Genomic DNA, 15,420 nt, shown 5'->3' with positions numbered 1-15,420 from the left:
ATTTCTGCTTGGGACTGGCAAACGGCAGAGCTGTGTTTGACTGCAGCCAAATCAGTTCAGAGTGCTGCAGAACACGGCATCAGCGGCTGGCATACACAGGGGGTGTCACCAAGCTCTTGGATGCTCTGTAGCGCTCTTCCTGTGTGGCTTGGCTGCTGTCCCGTCAATGCCCCATAACAGGGGGGAATCCTGCCTGGCTCTGCTCCAAGTGCATTTGGATTATTCTGCTGTTGAGATGCCCCAGAACTGCGGCTCACTGAGGAAGCTGCCGAAAGTGTGTGCGTGCGCGCGAGTCTTTTTCAGCTTGCCTCCCCCCCACCCCGTTTAGAAATGCTTCTCAGAACAGTGACTCTCTCAATGGTGGACTTTGTGTGTGTGTGAGGCTTTATTGCTTTTGAAGGAACCCATCCAAGGTGAAAGAGCTTTCGGTTGTAATTGAGGAGGAAACGGGGCTTTGCACGATGAAACAACAAAGTCCAGCAAAAAACAAACTGGGACGAGTGCGTGGTCCCCGTGCGCTTCTGCTGACCTTGATCCCTGCCTTGCTTCAGCCATGAAAAACAGACCCTGAATGATGGTCACATCCAAAGGTTTCTGGAGATTATCAAATGTAGTTATTTTTAGTGTCCGGATTAGTGATATTAAAGATATCAGAGAAGAGAGGAGGATTCCGTTTGGATTTGGGCTCGATTTATGAATGCACATCGGCCCCATTCTTTCACCTCCCATTCCTTCCACACATGCGACATGTTTTAAATGAGTCAGGGCTTTGGAAAGGTGGCTTCATACAGCGGAGCCAGTTGAGAGCCAGTTTGGTGTAGTGGTTAAGAGCGCGGGACTGTAATCGGGAGAGCCGGGTTTGATTCCCCACTCCTCCACTTGAAGCCAGCTGGGGGACCTTGGGCTAGTCACAGCTCTCTCAGAGCTCTCTCAGCCCCACCCACTTCACAGGGTGTTTTGTTGTGGGGATAATAATGACATACTTTGTAAACTGCTTTGAGTGGGTGTTAAATCGTCCTGAAGAGCGGTATATAAATCAAATGTTATTATTATTAATGTTATTGTGGATCTGGCCTTTGCCTTCATTCCTTAATTAAATATTTCTGAATATCTCCCTGCTCTTCATCTGGACTGAACCTTTTCCTCCTGTTTTTAAGTGAGGGCTGTACCCCGTCATGTATTTCATTTGAAGATCCTGCAAGTTGCGGGTGAGGGCCTTCTCCTTGTGCCCTGAAGCAGCTGCCTCTTGGCCCCTGCCCTTACGCCCCACTGGAAAGCCAGGCAGAGGAAGAGTGCTGGGGATCTGGAAAGATTGCACACTGAATTGTGGCTTGTTGCTCCTGACACGGAGAAGCTGTGTTTCAGCTGCTCTATAGATCAACATGGTTGTCTCCAACCTTTGCATAAAAATCTCACTTAGCACTTCACACCCCACCAGAGCCCTGGGACAGAGGCAGGAGGGAAACTGGACATAGGAAGCAACCTTGGAAACAGCTTCAAGGCAAGCAGCTACTGGTTTGCTTTTTGGAGTGCATTGTTTTAGCTTTTCGGACATTGTTTTAGTTGGCAGTATGGGCAGAGGGTGGCACTATGTTGGAAAGAGAAGCTTTGAAGGCAGAGAGAGAGAGAGAGAGAGAGAGAGAGCTCAGCTGAGCTGCGAGGGCCAGGCCTTGTGCTTCCAAGGATGCTTTGGAGCCATCTGGAGGTCTGGGTTTGGAAGCCGTAGCTGTTTACTTTCCTGCACCAGAGATACATAATGCATGACTGGCAATCCTCTATTTTGCCTGATTTCACAGCCATTCCTGCACAAGCCAGCGGCCAATTCTCCCACAAACGTATCTGTTCAGCGTTTCTCTCCCTTAGAAACAGCTCCAGGGTCTGGATCTGGAATCCTGTAGGGGGTTGACCTTTATTAGCTGTATAACCGAGTTTGCAGATTAATTCTCCAGTTGGAAAATTTGCTCGCTACTGATTCTCTGAGCAAAGATACAGTCTTAACAGCCCCCAAGTGGCAGGAAGTTGTCACGTTGCCCGAGTAAGCAATTGGGCTGTGTAATGTAGCCCGCTGTCGTTCAACACACCTCAGTTCCCTGTGCTTGGCCAGGCTGTGCTGAGGGGCTCTCAGCCACAGAGTCATTTCCTGAGCCCTTGGTCCGGGGCTTACCCCTTGGCCAAGAAAACTCTGGCCCACCCACGCCTGCATTTTCAGGGATCCTTGGGGTGTTAGTTGAGTATCTAAGCCAGGCCAATTTTTCTACCAGCTGTGCAGACGGTCGGTTTAGCGAAGGGGGGATTTGCCTAGATACTGCCGTCACATGATGGTGTATCTCCCCCAGTGGGTGTTAGTGGAGGTTCTTCTTGCCTTCCTCACTGGCTCAAGGTAGTTTGTGCCTCCAAGAAAAGCCCCCCCCCCACATCCCTGGTCTGTTCCCCTAGCAGCCCTGGGGACCACATTGCCATGCGGGAAGGCTTGGATGGGGCAGGGCCAGGAGCAGGGGCCGGGGCCAGGCAGTGCTTCCGGGACCATATGCCCCTTCCTTGTCCTGCTGCCCCAGCAGCAGGGAAGGGGCCCTGCTCCTGGAGCCGTACCCAGGACCTCTCCGGCCCCCTAACTGCAGAAGGGAGGGAGCGGCCAATGGGAGCCAGAGAGCCAGGCTGCCGGCAGAGCTCAACCAAGCAGCTGTGTTAGATTTCAGGCTGTCTCTGGACGTGCAACTGAGGTCCTTTTCCAAAGTTTAATTATTAAGCAAGCCATGAAATATATATGCAGCCTTCACACCTAGTGGCCTTTCAGAGGCACCCTGAGCATGCTGTTCTCCTTTGGCAGGCAGGAAAATAATTAGGCTTCTGACTAACTGAAGCTGCACTGCACAAAGGCAGCAGTTGCCTCCCCCCCTCCTCCCCAACACGGGCATCGGATCCAGCTGCACCGTCCCCCTGGCTAGGCCTGCCCGCCGTCCCAGTTCCACCAGCGCCCTCCCTCTGGCAGCTGCCACCCTCTGACTGGGCACGCTTGGCCTTTTCAGGAATCGAACGGAACACAGATGGCTCCACCCGGAACGTGAATTGCGAATGGGGCTCAACCTACGCAGACGCCTAAGCAGGGTGTCTCCATTGCCTGGGCCAAGAAGCCAGTCGAGGGACTTCTGGCTTCTTAGACTGGAGGCTGAAAAGCGCCTGCCTGAAGGCGTGACCCCTGCCCCCCCGCCCCCCTGCCCAAGCACTGAACACAGCCACGGGAGACCCCCAGCAGCCTTCTGGAGGGTCAGGAGAGGACCTTTCCTTTTGAGACTTCCCAGCCTCCTTCTGGGAGCACTGGTCCTGCCCACTTACGGTCAGAAACTCTGGGCACCAGGCTTAACTATGGGTTGTTTATTAAGTTCAGAAGGCAGGAACCGCTCTAAAAAGCACAGAGCAAAAGGCAGTGAAAATAACAGCTTGCCTAAGCTTGCCTAAAACTATCTGACTAGACATCAAAGCTGCTTGCTAACTTGCATTCTGTGAAGAACCTTCCAGGCCGCTCATACTCACAAACAGAAAGGAAGTCCAAAACCCTGTCAGGCAGCCCTGGCCATTGTCAGGCTGGGCGTGGAGCAACGTCTCTCAAGCGACTTTGGAGTCAAGATTGAGAGCTGCTAAAGCAAAAGGAGCGGCGGTGAGGAACCGTCTTTTCTAGGGCCGTCAGCCAATCAGGGAACAGCGTTGCCAGCGTGAGAAAGCAAGGAGGGCAACCGGGGCTGAGGCTCCCTTCCACCCCAGGACACCTTGCTTTGGCCAACAGGCGGCAGGTGCAGTTCATTAAGGAGCCTGTGCCTTCCATTCTCAGGGTGGCAGGCCAGCATTGGGCGTGTGGAAACTTATGGGCCTGAACCACAGTTGCTCAGGCTAGGCCAGTAAATTTCTGTAGGCTCACCCGGTGGAGCGGGGGTGGGGGGGCGTCTTTCCTCTATCTGCCCTTGACAGCTGACTATGCACTTTGTAGCATTTATTGGTGAGCTTCCCAGCCAATACCCTGGTTCCTATCACCCCCTCTGTAGTCTTTAAAGTGCCACTGGACTTCTGAACATGGCTCTGAACATGGAAGTTCAGTTTAGTCATTGTGGCTCATAGCCATGCCTGGGCCTGTCCTTCAGAAATCCCCTTAAAACCATCTAAATTCTTGGCCGTTGCTTCATCTTTTGACAATGAGTTCCACAAGTTAATTATGTGAGGTGTGATGATGAGGTCTTTCCCCGCCCCTGCTGCCCCATACAGCAGGCTGGGCAAGAGTCAAGGGCATGAAAGACTTCTGCTGATGAGGGCCACCTCACAAGCCCCCCAGAGCCCTCCTCACAGCCAGAGCGCAGGCTGGGTCTCCAGCAAGAGAGAGGGTGTGTCTCCTTGGACCCACGAACACACGGAGCGGCCTCATACTGAATCAGACCGTTGGCCCATCATGGCCAGTGTTGTCTGTCGAGGCGGGCAGTGTCGCTCCAGGGTCTCAGGCCGAGGCCTTTCACGTCCCCTCTTACTGGACACTTTTAAACTGGAGGTGCCGGGGATTGAACCTGAGACCTGCTGCATGCCAAGCAGGGGCTCTGCCACTGAGCCACAGCCGCCCCTCATTCAACATCGGAGAGTAAATATGGCCTCGTCCCCTAAGGGTCCTGCTCAGCTGGCTGTGGCTGCCTCATCCTGCCACGTGGCAAAGAGGAGTTTGCTAGTCGCCTCCTCGTGAGTTCTTGTCTGTATTGTCGGGGGGGGCGGGGGGCAGATTCGGGGCAAAGCGGCCCTCTGCGTGGTCTCCCAGCTCCTCTGCAAGCTTCATCAAGTGCAGAAAAGTGGGGAATGTTTCTCCCCGCTCACTGGGCAGGGTCGCTTCAGGGGCCAGGATCCCCTGCGCAGTCGGGGGGGGGGTCACTGTTCCTGCCCCCCTGGCAGAGGCTCTTCTTCCCAAGCTGTGTGTGGCCAGTGCTGGCCTCTGTCAGGCTGAAGCCCTGCCTCAGATTCGTCCCAGAACAAGGGTGCTCTCGGGGGACGCGGCTTTGCTCAGCACGTGGCTGTCCTTAACTCCGGTGGCTTTGCACTTCCCATTGGGTCTCCCCCTGGCAAGGCCTCTCTGCTTTGGCTGGGAATGGTCAGCTTCGCCGCTGGTTGCTCATAGAACCCAGCAGTGGGTGAACAACCCCGTTACAGGACTGGTGGGAGCCACGGGGGCTGCCTGGAGTATCTCCAGAGAGGGGGGGGGGTCAAAGTTCTCTGGTTTTAAGTGAGCTCCGAATTAACTTTGTTTGTTTGTTTTCTCTTTGCAGTCTGTTGCTTTGTAGTCCATAAGAGGTGCCATGAATTTGTTACCTTCTCCTGCCCGGGAGCAGATAAGGGCCCCGCTTCAGATGTAAGTAAACGCTTCAGATAACTCTGTCTTGGGGTGGTGGAGAGTGCCCTCAAGTCACAGTTGACCCATGGTGACTCCTGATGGGGGTTTCCTGGCAAGAGACTAACCGGGGTGGTTTGCCATTGCCTGTCTCTGCAACCCTTCTTTGGAGGTCTCTCATGCAATTACTAGCCAAAGCTGACCCTGCTTAGCTCCTGAGGCCTGACAAGATGAGGCTCATTGGGGTGGAGAGAGACGTGTCACTTCAACAGCAGAAAGGTCCGTTTGAAAGCAGGCTCAATACTTCCAGCGCAAAAGTTTTCATTTCTACCTGCCTCTTTCCTCCCGATGTGGACTCAGAAGGGCTTCCGTTGCTCTCCTCTCCTCCGTTTTATCCTCCTAACAGCCCTGTGAAGTAGGCTACGCTGCAGGTGAGCTTCCACAGAAGAGTGGGGACTCAGACCTGGGCCTTGCTGCTCCCAAGCCACTCTGACTCGCTCTTTCCGACCCGTGCTGAGGTCTGAGGGACTCGCTCTGTAAACTTTCAGTGCAGTTCGGTTTGTATATGGCGACAAGCGGTTGTGCCGGAAGCCTTTTGGCTAGCAGTTGAGACATCACCCGTATCACGTATCTCATGAACCCGCAAAGCAGTTTTGCAGCCAAAGCATGACACGGAAGCCCAAGCTTTTTACCTGCTGGTGTGGTTGTGTGCAAGGCACGTTGCAAAACTGGGGACCACACAGTGGCTGCCAGGCCTTCCGTTGCTGCTCTTAAAACCTGTCTTGTCTCTGATTTGCACAGCTGTTGGCCTGCTTAGGGAGTGTAAATGCTTGTTTCCAAAAAGATAACTTCTGTCTTGCTCAAATCCTTGACTTCTTTACTGACCTGTGTGTTTTACAGTACAAGAGGGTCCTCCCAGCTGGTGCTTCTTTCCCTGTTGACTCTTACTGCTACGGAGGCCCTAGGGCCACGGGGCTCCCGATGTTGGATTCCTATCTGTTGGATCATTGGGAGAAGGGCGGGTTGGCCCTAGTGCTCGGGCTGAACAGCTCTTCACTGTAAGGCCCCCATGCACAAAGGCAGCATATTTTGGGATTCTGAGGGCCCCACAAGATGTGGGGAAGGAAGATCAGGATCTCTTGCTAGCCAATTTTGGGGTGGGCCTAAGCCACAAAGGGGGCCAGCCTGAGCTGAAGTGGAACGTTGCACTATTGCCAAAATGTGTCAACATTCCAAATAGTTGGAATTAGAATCCACATGTTCAAGCTGATGGATACAAATTGTGCAGGCAGACCCATTAGAAGAGAGCTGTGGCTCTCGAACGCTTATGCCTCAATAAAGTTGGTTAAAGGTGCTACTGGACTCTCTTAAAGGTGCTACTGGACTCTCTACTATTTTGCAGCTACGGACTAACATGGCTAACTCCTCTGGATCTATTGCCTTTGACAGCACACTTGTAATCAGCAACAAATGAAAGCAAAGGTTGCCCAGTCCTGCCCCCCCCCCCAAGATGTCCCCCAAGATGTTTTCACCTTTTGTGGGACGGACACACCTGGTCGGCCTTGCTTGCTCCAAGTAGCCAGCGTGCTTTGGGCTTGACTGGCCCCTTGCCTTCCCCGTGGGAACAGACTAGTTTCAAGCACTGCTGGGAGATTGACTGGGAGATGCTGCTGGACCCCTTTGCTCCGGCAACTGCTACTTTTAGCCTCTGAGCAAGGAGCGGCGCCCTGGTTGCTGGCTGCTCTTTGGGGGGAGCCTGGCGGACTTCCTGCCTGGGTGTTGCCTTTCTTTCCTTTCCTCAAAAAAAAAAAGGGAGGGGGTGTCTTTTGGTGCCTGTAAGGAGTGGACACAGATTGTGTGAGTGTGTGTGCATTTGTGTATATGTACAAGGTAGGCCTTTGGGCTTTGTGCAGAGAGAAGTCTCAGCCAGGACCAGCTGCGTTCCATTGCCTTTGACCCTGCTGCTGTTGATGACGTTTTGTCCTCTTTCCGCACCCCCTTCTTGCGTCTGGAATGTGGGCTGCACAGCAGGGAAATGTTTCCTAGACTGAATGTGTCTGTAGTTAAGGTGCCTTGAGCCTCCTGGCTGACTCTGCTGCCGTGTGCCGGCCCTGCTGGCGTTTCTCCGGGATGCTGACTAGGGGGCTGGATGTTGCTTGAGGGCCCAGAAGACCCTTTTCCTGGCTGTCTTGGTTTCCTTGGCTTGGTTGTGGTATGTTTCAGAGGCAGCCCTAGTGCGGTTCTTCTGGTGCCGGGGGCCACAGGGCTCAGTTAGCCGAGAGCCCACTGTGCAGATGCTTTCTCTGCAAAGGAGGGCATTGCAGGCCATTGCCTGAGAGACCACCTTGCCGAGCTGCCTTCTGGACCCCACATCCTCCCACAGCACTGCCTGACCCTTGGCCCTTGGCCCGTGTGCCACCCCCCACCCCCCTCCAGATGGGGCACATCTTTATTTGATTAGGCAGTGCAAAGCTTGCTGTATGGGGGTTCCGGGGCAGCCCTTTCAGAGCACCTTGTGTGAGGGCACATGACCAGGGCCTCTTTCCAGAGCATGTGGGGGTGGAGAGGCCTGCAGGGGCCTTGAACGCGCATTATAGCAAGCCATCTCTGGCCAGGCTCTGCCTCCTCCAGCAGACCCAAGCAGGGCCGCCTTGCTTATGAACACCCGAGAGAGTCAGCGGATGGCCCAGTGCCATATTCAGCTTCCTCACCTCAAAACAATGATTCCTCCCCCCCCCCCCGTATCGTGGAAGGCCAGGGTCTCTGGAAGACGTCAAGAAATGTCAGTTTTATCTCAAAAGCTCACTGTGTTGTGAGGAAGGCTTGTCCAAGACAACGTCCTGGTGGTTTGTTCCCTCTCCTTTCTCTGACCGCAGTCGTTGGTGGCTGAGCTGGGATGGAAATGAAAAACTCCCCCTCCTTTGCTTTTCCTGCTGTGCTTCAGCGCTTCGATGGCGTGTTCTGTTTGGGGTGCGGAGATCAGGCCATCCTGGCAGCTGCTGCAGGGCTCAGAAAACAGCTGGATGGGAGAAAACACTTGTGCTGGGGGGGGGGTCACATTATGTCATTTGACAGGGTCACTCCAGTTGGGAAAAAGCAATCTGAGGGGTCACCCGTTCATCTGCCCGGGCACTGCCCACTGGAAATAAACAGGGCTCTTTCTTTCTCTGGCCAGATGAGCGACTCTGTCAGACAGTGTAGTGAAAAGTTTTGCCTCAGGTTCTCCTCCGGTTCACCTTGTTATGTGGTGCTACATGTCTTCTCTCTCCGCCCCTGATGTTTACACCCCTGAGGTCTGCACATGAGTTCTGTCAAGGCAAGAGAGACAATGTGCAGTTGAACTGATGGTGGTATATAGCAAACCCACTTGCCCACCTCATTTTGGAGAACAATATTGTCTACGGGAATCCTTTGGATTATGGCAAATGGGCTCCTCTGCTGGATTCTGCCTGGCTGGGTATTCAGCGCAGGGCAGGTTTGCCCTCTGACGGCTTAGTGGCTCCTCAAAGTTGCTAGGATTCGCGCCTGGACATCTTGTGCGTGCAAGCAAGGGTTGTCATCACCTGAAAGCAGGCAGTAAGAGTGGGCACCTGGCTTCCTGGAGGAGGTGGCTCAGTGGCTTCTGGCTGGCAGAGGCTGCTTCTAAGATGGTGGGCGCTGGGGAGAGGTGGCACTGGGGGCAGAGGTCTGCCTCTCCTGTGTGTCCCTATGGCGCCAGAAGTCTCTTGACCCCCAGTGGCAGAAGGGCAGGGCCGGAACCTGCGAGAGGCTCTGCTGCTGGATCACTTTGCTGTGCGGGGAAGTGGGGGAGGGCGACAGATGCCTTTCAAGAGGCTTTGAAAAGGTCCCGTTTAAATCCCATGAAAGAGCAAAGCCAGGACTGTAGCAAGGGAGCTCCTGGCTGGTACACAACCCAATCCATGTGTGTGTGTGGGGGACACCCGGGGTCACACACAGCTGCCTGCTCCTCCGAAGCGCCTCCTGAGCAACACTGAGGGGCTCCGTCCTTCTTTCGCTCTTGCGTGGGGGGGTGGGGGGGTGTCAGCGAGCGTGCCCAGAAGGCCAGTGTGTGACAGCCCAGAATTTTTCAGGGTGAAAAGGAGAGAGGTGGGAACGGGGCCATTTCCTGCAAGCAGTGGGGAGCCCTCATGCCCTGTTTGTTTCTCTGACAACCTGCCCCGCGACCTGGAGAGAGCGTGATTCCGGGGTTTCCACAAGGGGTCCAAATGTCATCTTTGCCCAATTCTTCAAGATATTGTTCATCGTTACAGGACAGGAATTCTTTGGGTTTCCTCCCTACCATCTCGAATAAAGCTGAAAATTCATCTCTTTACATGATTAAAGAGAATCACTAGCAAAGAGAAAATGGAAGACTTTTCCGATTATCTGTAAAAACACCCCCGCCCGGCTTTCTCCTTCACACTCTCTTTGGCTTTATCTGATCTACTGTATGGCAGTTTCCATGTATGGGGAGAGGGGAGAGAGGGGGGAGAGGGGAGAGGGGGGAGAGGGGAGAATGGCCTCCTCCTGCCTGAGGTCTTTTGAATACAAACTTCCTCGGCTGAGGAGATAATGAATAATTGGTCCTTGCCATGCCTTTGCCTCTTCAAATAACAGCTGCACTGAGAGGGCAGGAAGGGCGTTCAGAACCTCAGGCTCAGGCTTGGGAAGCCGAAAACCCAAACCTGCGAGCCTTTCTGCCTTACTGGGGCTGCTGCTGGCTGAAAGGAAGCATGGGCGGGGGGCGGGGGGGCCAGGGAGAAGGCAGAAATGCCAACCTGCAGAGGGCCCTGCTTGCTAGACTCCACAGAGCACCTACATCTTGAAGAAAGCCGTCGGGCACTTCTTGGGCTAAGCAAGGGCCATACACGGAAGCAGAGAGTGTGCTCTTGGACAAGTCGTGTCATCAGCAGGAGTGCCGATGTCCAGCACTCTGGGCGGCTGGGGTGGGAACAAGAGGGGCCCCTCAGGCACATGCTGCTGCCCACTGCCTCCAGCTGGCTTTGGGAGGGGGGCACAGGATGTGAAAGTGTTGGTTTGAACCCTCAGGACTGCGCTTAGATTCTTTTGTGTGTCTGAGTCAGGGAGCAAAAGGAATCAAGTTGAATAAACTGGTTGCAAGTGAGAGAGAGAGAGAGAGAGAGAGAGAGAGAGAGAGAGAGAGAGAGAGAGAGAGAGAGATGCCTTGCACTGAGCAAAATACTCAGTGCCTCCCCAGAAACTAGTTTCACATGCGTAGCCATGTTGGTTTACCATCGAAGAGCAAGATCCAGGTCCAGTCGCACCTTAAGGACCAACTAGATTTCCAAGTTACGAGCTTTCAAGAGTCAAAAGCGAATGCCTTGGGAATCTCGTTGGTCGTTAGGGTGCGACGGGACCTGGATCTTGCTCTGCAGAAACTGGCTCTTGAGCAATCCTCCACCTCCTTCTGCCCATACCTGTGGCACTTTTTACAAATTGCCGCACAGACAGAGCGCCACATCTTTTATACCACCTGCTTGGGCTCAGACTTTGGAGAGAGGCCTTCCCTGCCCCATCAGGTGAATGTCTGTCTGTAGGGCGGCTTGCAGGCTGGCAAGAAGACAGCGAAAGAAACAACCCCAAAGGCCACCCACAACTTTAAATGTCAGGTGTGGAGGACAGTCGGTGCAGGTAACCTTTCAGTGTCAAGGGGAGCCCCGGTCAAGCAGGAAGACAAACGTGCAGACTTCTGCCCTGAGGAACTCCTCTTGTGCCTAACCAACCGTGGCAGAGACGCCATTGCAGAGGAAGGTGAAACCAGACCCTACCGACTGCTTGAATGTCAGGATCTGAGCACGGAGGGGGGGGGGAGAGCTAGTCCTCTGCTGTTTGGTGCCTGCTTGCCCTGTAGAAGAAGGGGCGGTGCACCCAACAGGGGAGGGCATGTGAGACATGTAAGGCATTCAATCACAGCGGCAGGCAAGGATGTTATGCAGGGCTCGGGGGGGGGGGCCTTTGCACAAGGCAAGGGATGTCTCAGAACACCGGGAGTGCCAAATCCAGAGCCCCCTGGCCCAAGGCTGGCACATGAACGACCTGGGACTGAGAGGGCGGGGAGCCAAAGCACTTCGGATGCAGAAGGGAATACATGTGAGCCGCAGCAGCCACTGACGATACCTCTGGATTTGGGTCAGCCTGGTATAAATACGCTTGAAGCATGGTGGTCAAGCTGCCCCTTGCCCCTCCAGCTTGAGCTGTGGCTGCTGGGCTGGCTGAGGACATGGTTCTGATTGGGGGCACAGCAGCCCATGACCCCAGCTTGGTCTTGAGGCTCCTGAATTCTGGTCCGTGGAATTGGGTGGCGTTGCAGTCCCTGCAAATCGTATGAATGTGGTGGAGATTGGAAGTGGTCAGTGTGACCAGAAGGCCAGGAAGAAGACATTCTGGTGCGCCTCTGAAGAGCTATGAAGGGGGGGGGGCAGGGTTTTTTTCTGGGAGACTCTGTTATCTTTTTTTCTGCTCTGGAAACTCTGTATCTTCTTGGGGTGATATCTGTGATGGGGTAGATTATTATGGACAAATGCTTTTTCTGAAATGGGAATGCAGCCATTTCGTGGGGAGAGCATATTTTGCTGTGCTGCTTTGTCCCTGCTGGCGTGTTACCAGCAAGGGCTGTTTTTAAGCTGATTAGCCAATTGCTCTTCATTAATTGGCTCCCTACTTCTTTTTCCGGCCTGGTAGCCAAGCTGAATACGTAAGTGGCCCCTAATGGTTCCAGGTCTGTTCCCCAAACCGTCAGCCCCTGCCCTCCCTTTCTCCCCGTAATTTGCCTGGCCGACTGCAAGCGGGTTGAAAGCACAAGCATTGAGGGCACCCAGGTGTCAGGTGCTTTCTGGGGTTTGAGTCCCCACCACATTCTCTGCGGTGCTTTAAAACTGCCACGCTCTACCTGTTCAGAGCTGCCTCTGCACCTGTGAGCTCCTGGAACTTCCAGGTTATAAAAATGGAAAAACAAGCCCCAGTATTTCTGGGCGCTGCCTTCAGTGGATCCATGCTGGATGAGGCTGTTCTGCAAGTTGTCGAACTGTCTTGCACAATTGTCTGAATCTCTGTAAGGTTAAAAAAACATGTCAGCCACTCCCAGTTCTCAGGAAAAGCAATGGAAAACCGAGAAAAGGGAGGGGCGAGGGGGGCGGGGCGGTGGGAGGGGGAGTCTTCTGCCCCAGGAGAAGGCAACTGCCTTCTGCCCCTTCTCTCTCCCTGGCGCCCCCAAACCCCTCAGGCTCTTTTTTGTCCCATCCCAGCCCTATCTTGATCACAGGGACTTGCCGAAGGAGAGAAGACTGCGCTCTGAGATTCCAGCTGCAACTAGTGTCTGTTGGCCTGATATTTTTTAAAGCCTTTTGCTCATGATGCTTGCGAGAAAGATCCAGAGCGCACGTGGCCCCCTGAGTGGGGCAGTCTTCCCAAAAGCAGCTACTGGGGCTCAAGCCTGCTGCTTAGCCCCAGTGCATGTCTGCACCAGGGCTGGGGCAGCCCTTTGCCCCCAGGCAAGAGAGGAGGGGCCGCTCCTTTGGACGATTCCTGGCCTCCTTGGACGCCCAGGGTGGGAATCCTCCCTCAGTCTTTGCTGAGTGACGCACTCTGTGTGTTTGTGAGTGTGGGCATGTGTGTGGCTACTGGTCCTCAGCAATGAGCAGCCGTGTCTCCTCCACGCCCTGCCTCCGGAGCTGTCCGGAGGCACATCGGGCCAAATCAGGTTGGCCTCGCTTGAGAGAAGCCGGAACCCTCCAAAGCATCTTTTTGCCTGGCTCTGCATGCAGGAAAGAACCTGGGAGGAAGCCCACCCCCACCCCCACCCCACACTCAGGCCTGGCCTCTGTGAGGAGGGAAGATGCTAGAAATGCTGGTGGGAAACAAGGAGTTGTGGGGAGCAGCACTAAGTCAAGCAAGGCTTTATTGGCATATATAAAATATAAAAATTTTAAATACAGAGACTCCATACAAAATGAGATTAAAATACAGATAGGAGCAGGGCAACAGTGCAGCAAAACCAGTACAGGATATTACTTGTCAGGGCGTATAGCCATGACACTGTAGAGAAACTTAGCTCCTAATTCAGTTATTTCCCCATCTGGGTTGTCAAGCAGGAACTGAACCTTAAAATCATCAGAAAACTCTGAAAGTTGGGCTAATATAGGATGCAGAAGATCCCGGCGTGGCGCCAGATAAAAAGAGCACTGGAGAAGAACATGGGAGACAGTTTCAACTCAGTCCATCAAACAAGGACAACACCTGCTATAATAAGGAATCCCATGAAATCTGCCAGATAAAATGGCTGAAGGAAGAACATTAAATCTGGCCAGAGAAAAGGCTCTACGTAAATTGGGAGCCAGGAGTTGGTAAAGGTATACTGCTGGGAAACTTACATTAGGGAAAATCCCCAAGTTTAGGGGAGAACAAGGTCTATTAGCAGAGCTATAGAGAGTTTGTAACTCTAATCCCAAAAGACTGGATTTTATTTTTGAGAAGGCCTCAGACTCAGATAGCAGGGATAAAGATTCTATAGATAAGTTCACGGAACTTATTTTAGCTTCAATACAGGCTGACCAACTAGAGTTGGCAAATTCCGATAATAAATGGTACGTATAACTGGGGGGGTCAGCACTAAGGCCTTGCCTAGCCAGTTCACTTTGGAGGAGGCTCCGTGTGGGCCCGGGGATGCCCGTCTTTCAACGGAAAGGACTGAGGCTATTTATAAAGTGCCCCTCTGGGGTCACACTGGCTGAGCCAGCCCCACCCCACCTAGCTGGTCCGTCTGTGCTGTACAGTCCTCCTCTTCCAGAACGCCTTCCAGAAAACGATTTTAGAGCTCTTTTCTTCTTCTGAGTTGTGGACTTTTTCAGCTCCCTCTTGGGTTTAGACTCCAGCAGAAGGAGTATTGCATGCTCTGGGATCGCACTGGTTCTGCCTGGGCACTGGGGCTCGCTCCACATGTGATGCTCTTTAAAATGCACCTAACACCTACCTCACATGGTTCTGCCCCTCGGGGAGTGGCTGGTTTGCCTGTCACTTCCGTGCTCATTAACCCTCCGCTCATTTGAGAACTGGCCCCAGCATTGCCCATGATGACTGCCCCGGTGAAATGGGGTGGCCCCTTGGAGGGTTGCCTGTCCTTTGGGCAGCTCTGGACATTGTGCCTGGAGCCAGAGAAGGAGGGAGTGCATTTGTACCCACAGTGGGATCCTTTACTTTTCTGAACAGTCTCCCTCCTCACATAACAAACTGCTCTTGAAATACTACCCCCTGGTTTCAAAAACAGTTTGGAGAGACTACTGTGCAAGGAACATACTTAATGGTGCAGATCTTTGGACTGGATCCTGCCCTATATATGTTTCCCAAGGTGGAGAGGAGAGAGGTGTTAGAGAAGCGAGAGGTTAGAAGAAGCCAGGGTCAGTTTCCACAGAGGTTTTGGACAGAGAGGGATCCCCAGGTGGGTCCTCCTGCCCCACTCTTTGCTCAAGGCTCAAGTGCACTGCAAAAGGGGACTCCACAGCTCAGTTTCACTATAAATAGGAGCAACTGCATTTTCAAATATATTGGAGGAGGGGGCTAGATTGGAATCCTGCATGGTCTGCTTCAGAGGGCAGGATCTGTGCGTACAGGACAAGCCCCCACTTGGGGTCTCTCAACAGCCAAAGCCTCGGGACTGAAGGATCCCAAAGATACTCTCTTGGGGATGACCATAAATAGCATTGCTGGATCAGACCCGGCTGCAGCCAGAGTTCAAGCAACTAGCAGGCACCAGGCCAAGGGCCTTTTATCCCTCTCAAATTTGGGCTGAAAATGTGCCCCGTCTCCAAACTTCTTCTTGAAAAGCATCCAGGCGCTGGGAAGCAAAAAAGCTTTTCCGGAGTACAGCCCACCACAGCGGCTTTGCTTAATGAAAGTGCTTTTGGTTCCGAGAGGTTCTCTGAAGACAGGTTAATTGTTATCCAGCCCCCTCTTTGCAGGCTTCTCATTAAGCAGCTGTCAGCCCCACTGTTAAAAGGGGTATTTTAGTGCATTTATGAATCGGAAAGAGGTTTGCTTTGGGGTGAAGCCAG

At 53.4% G+C, this 15,420-nt stretch overlaps 1 protein-coding gene across 1 annotated transcript in view; it reads left to right on the top strand.

Moving 5' to 3' along the window:
• Positions 1-15,420, top strand: part of PRKCB (protein kinase C beta) — a 168,626-nt gene that overhangs the window by 50,957 nt on the left and 102,249 nt on the right. Inside the window, exon 3 of the mRNA XM_054994913.1 lies at positions 5,292-5,374. Within this exon, the coding sequence (XP_054850888.1) occupies positions 5,292-5,374 (83 nt within the window). The remainder of the gene's footprint in view (positions 1-5,291; positions 5,375-15,420) is intronic.

This window comes from Eublepharis macularius, chromosome 12 (genome assembly GCF_028583425.1).
Source record: "Eublepharis macularius isolate TG4126 chromosome 12, MPM_Emac_v1.0, whole genome shotgun sequence".
NCBI lineage: Eukaryota > Metazoa > Chordata > Lepidosauria > Squamata > Eublepharidae > Eublepharis > Eublepharis macularius.
The sequence above is the reverse complement of the archived record's forward strand: the minus strand, read 5'-3'. Positions and strand labels throughout refer to the sequence as shown.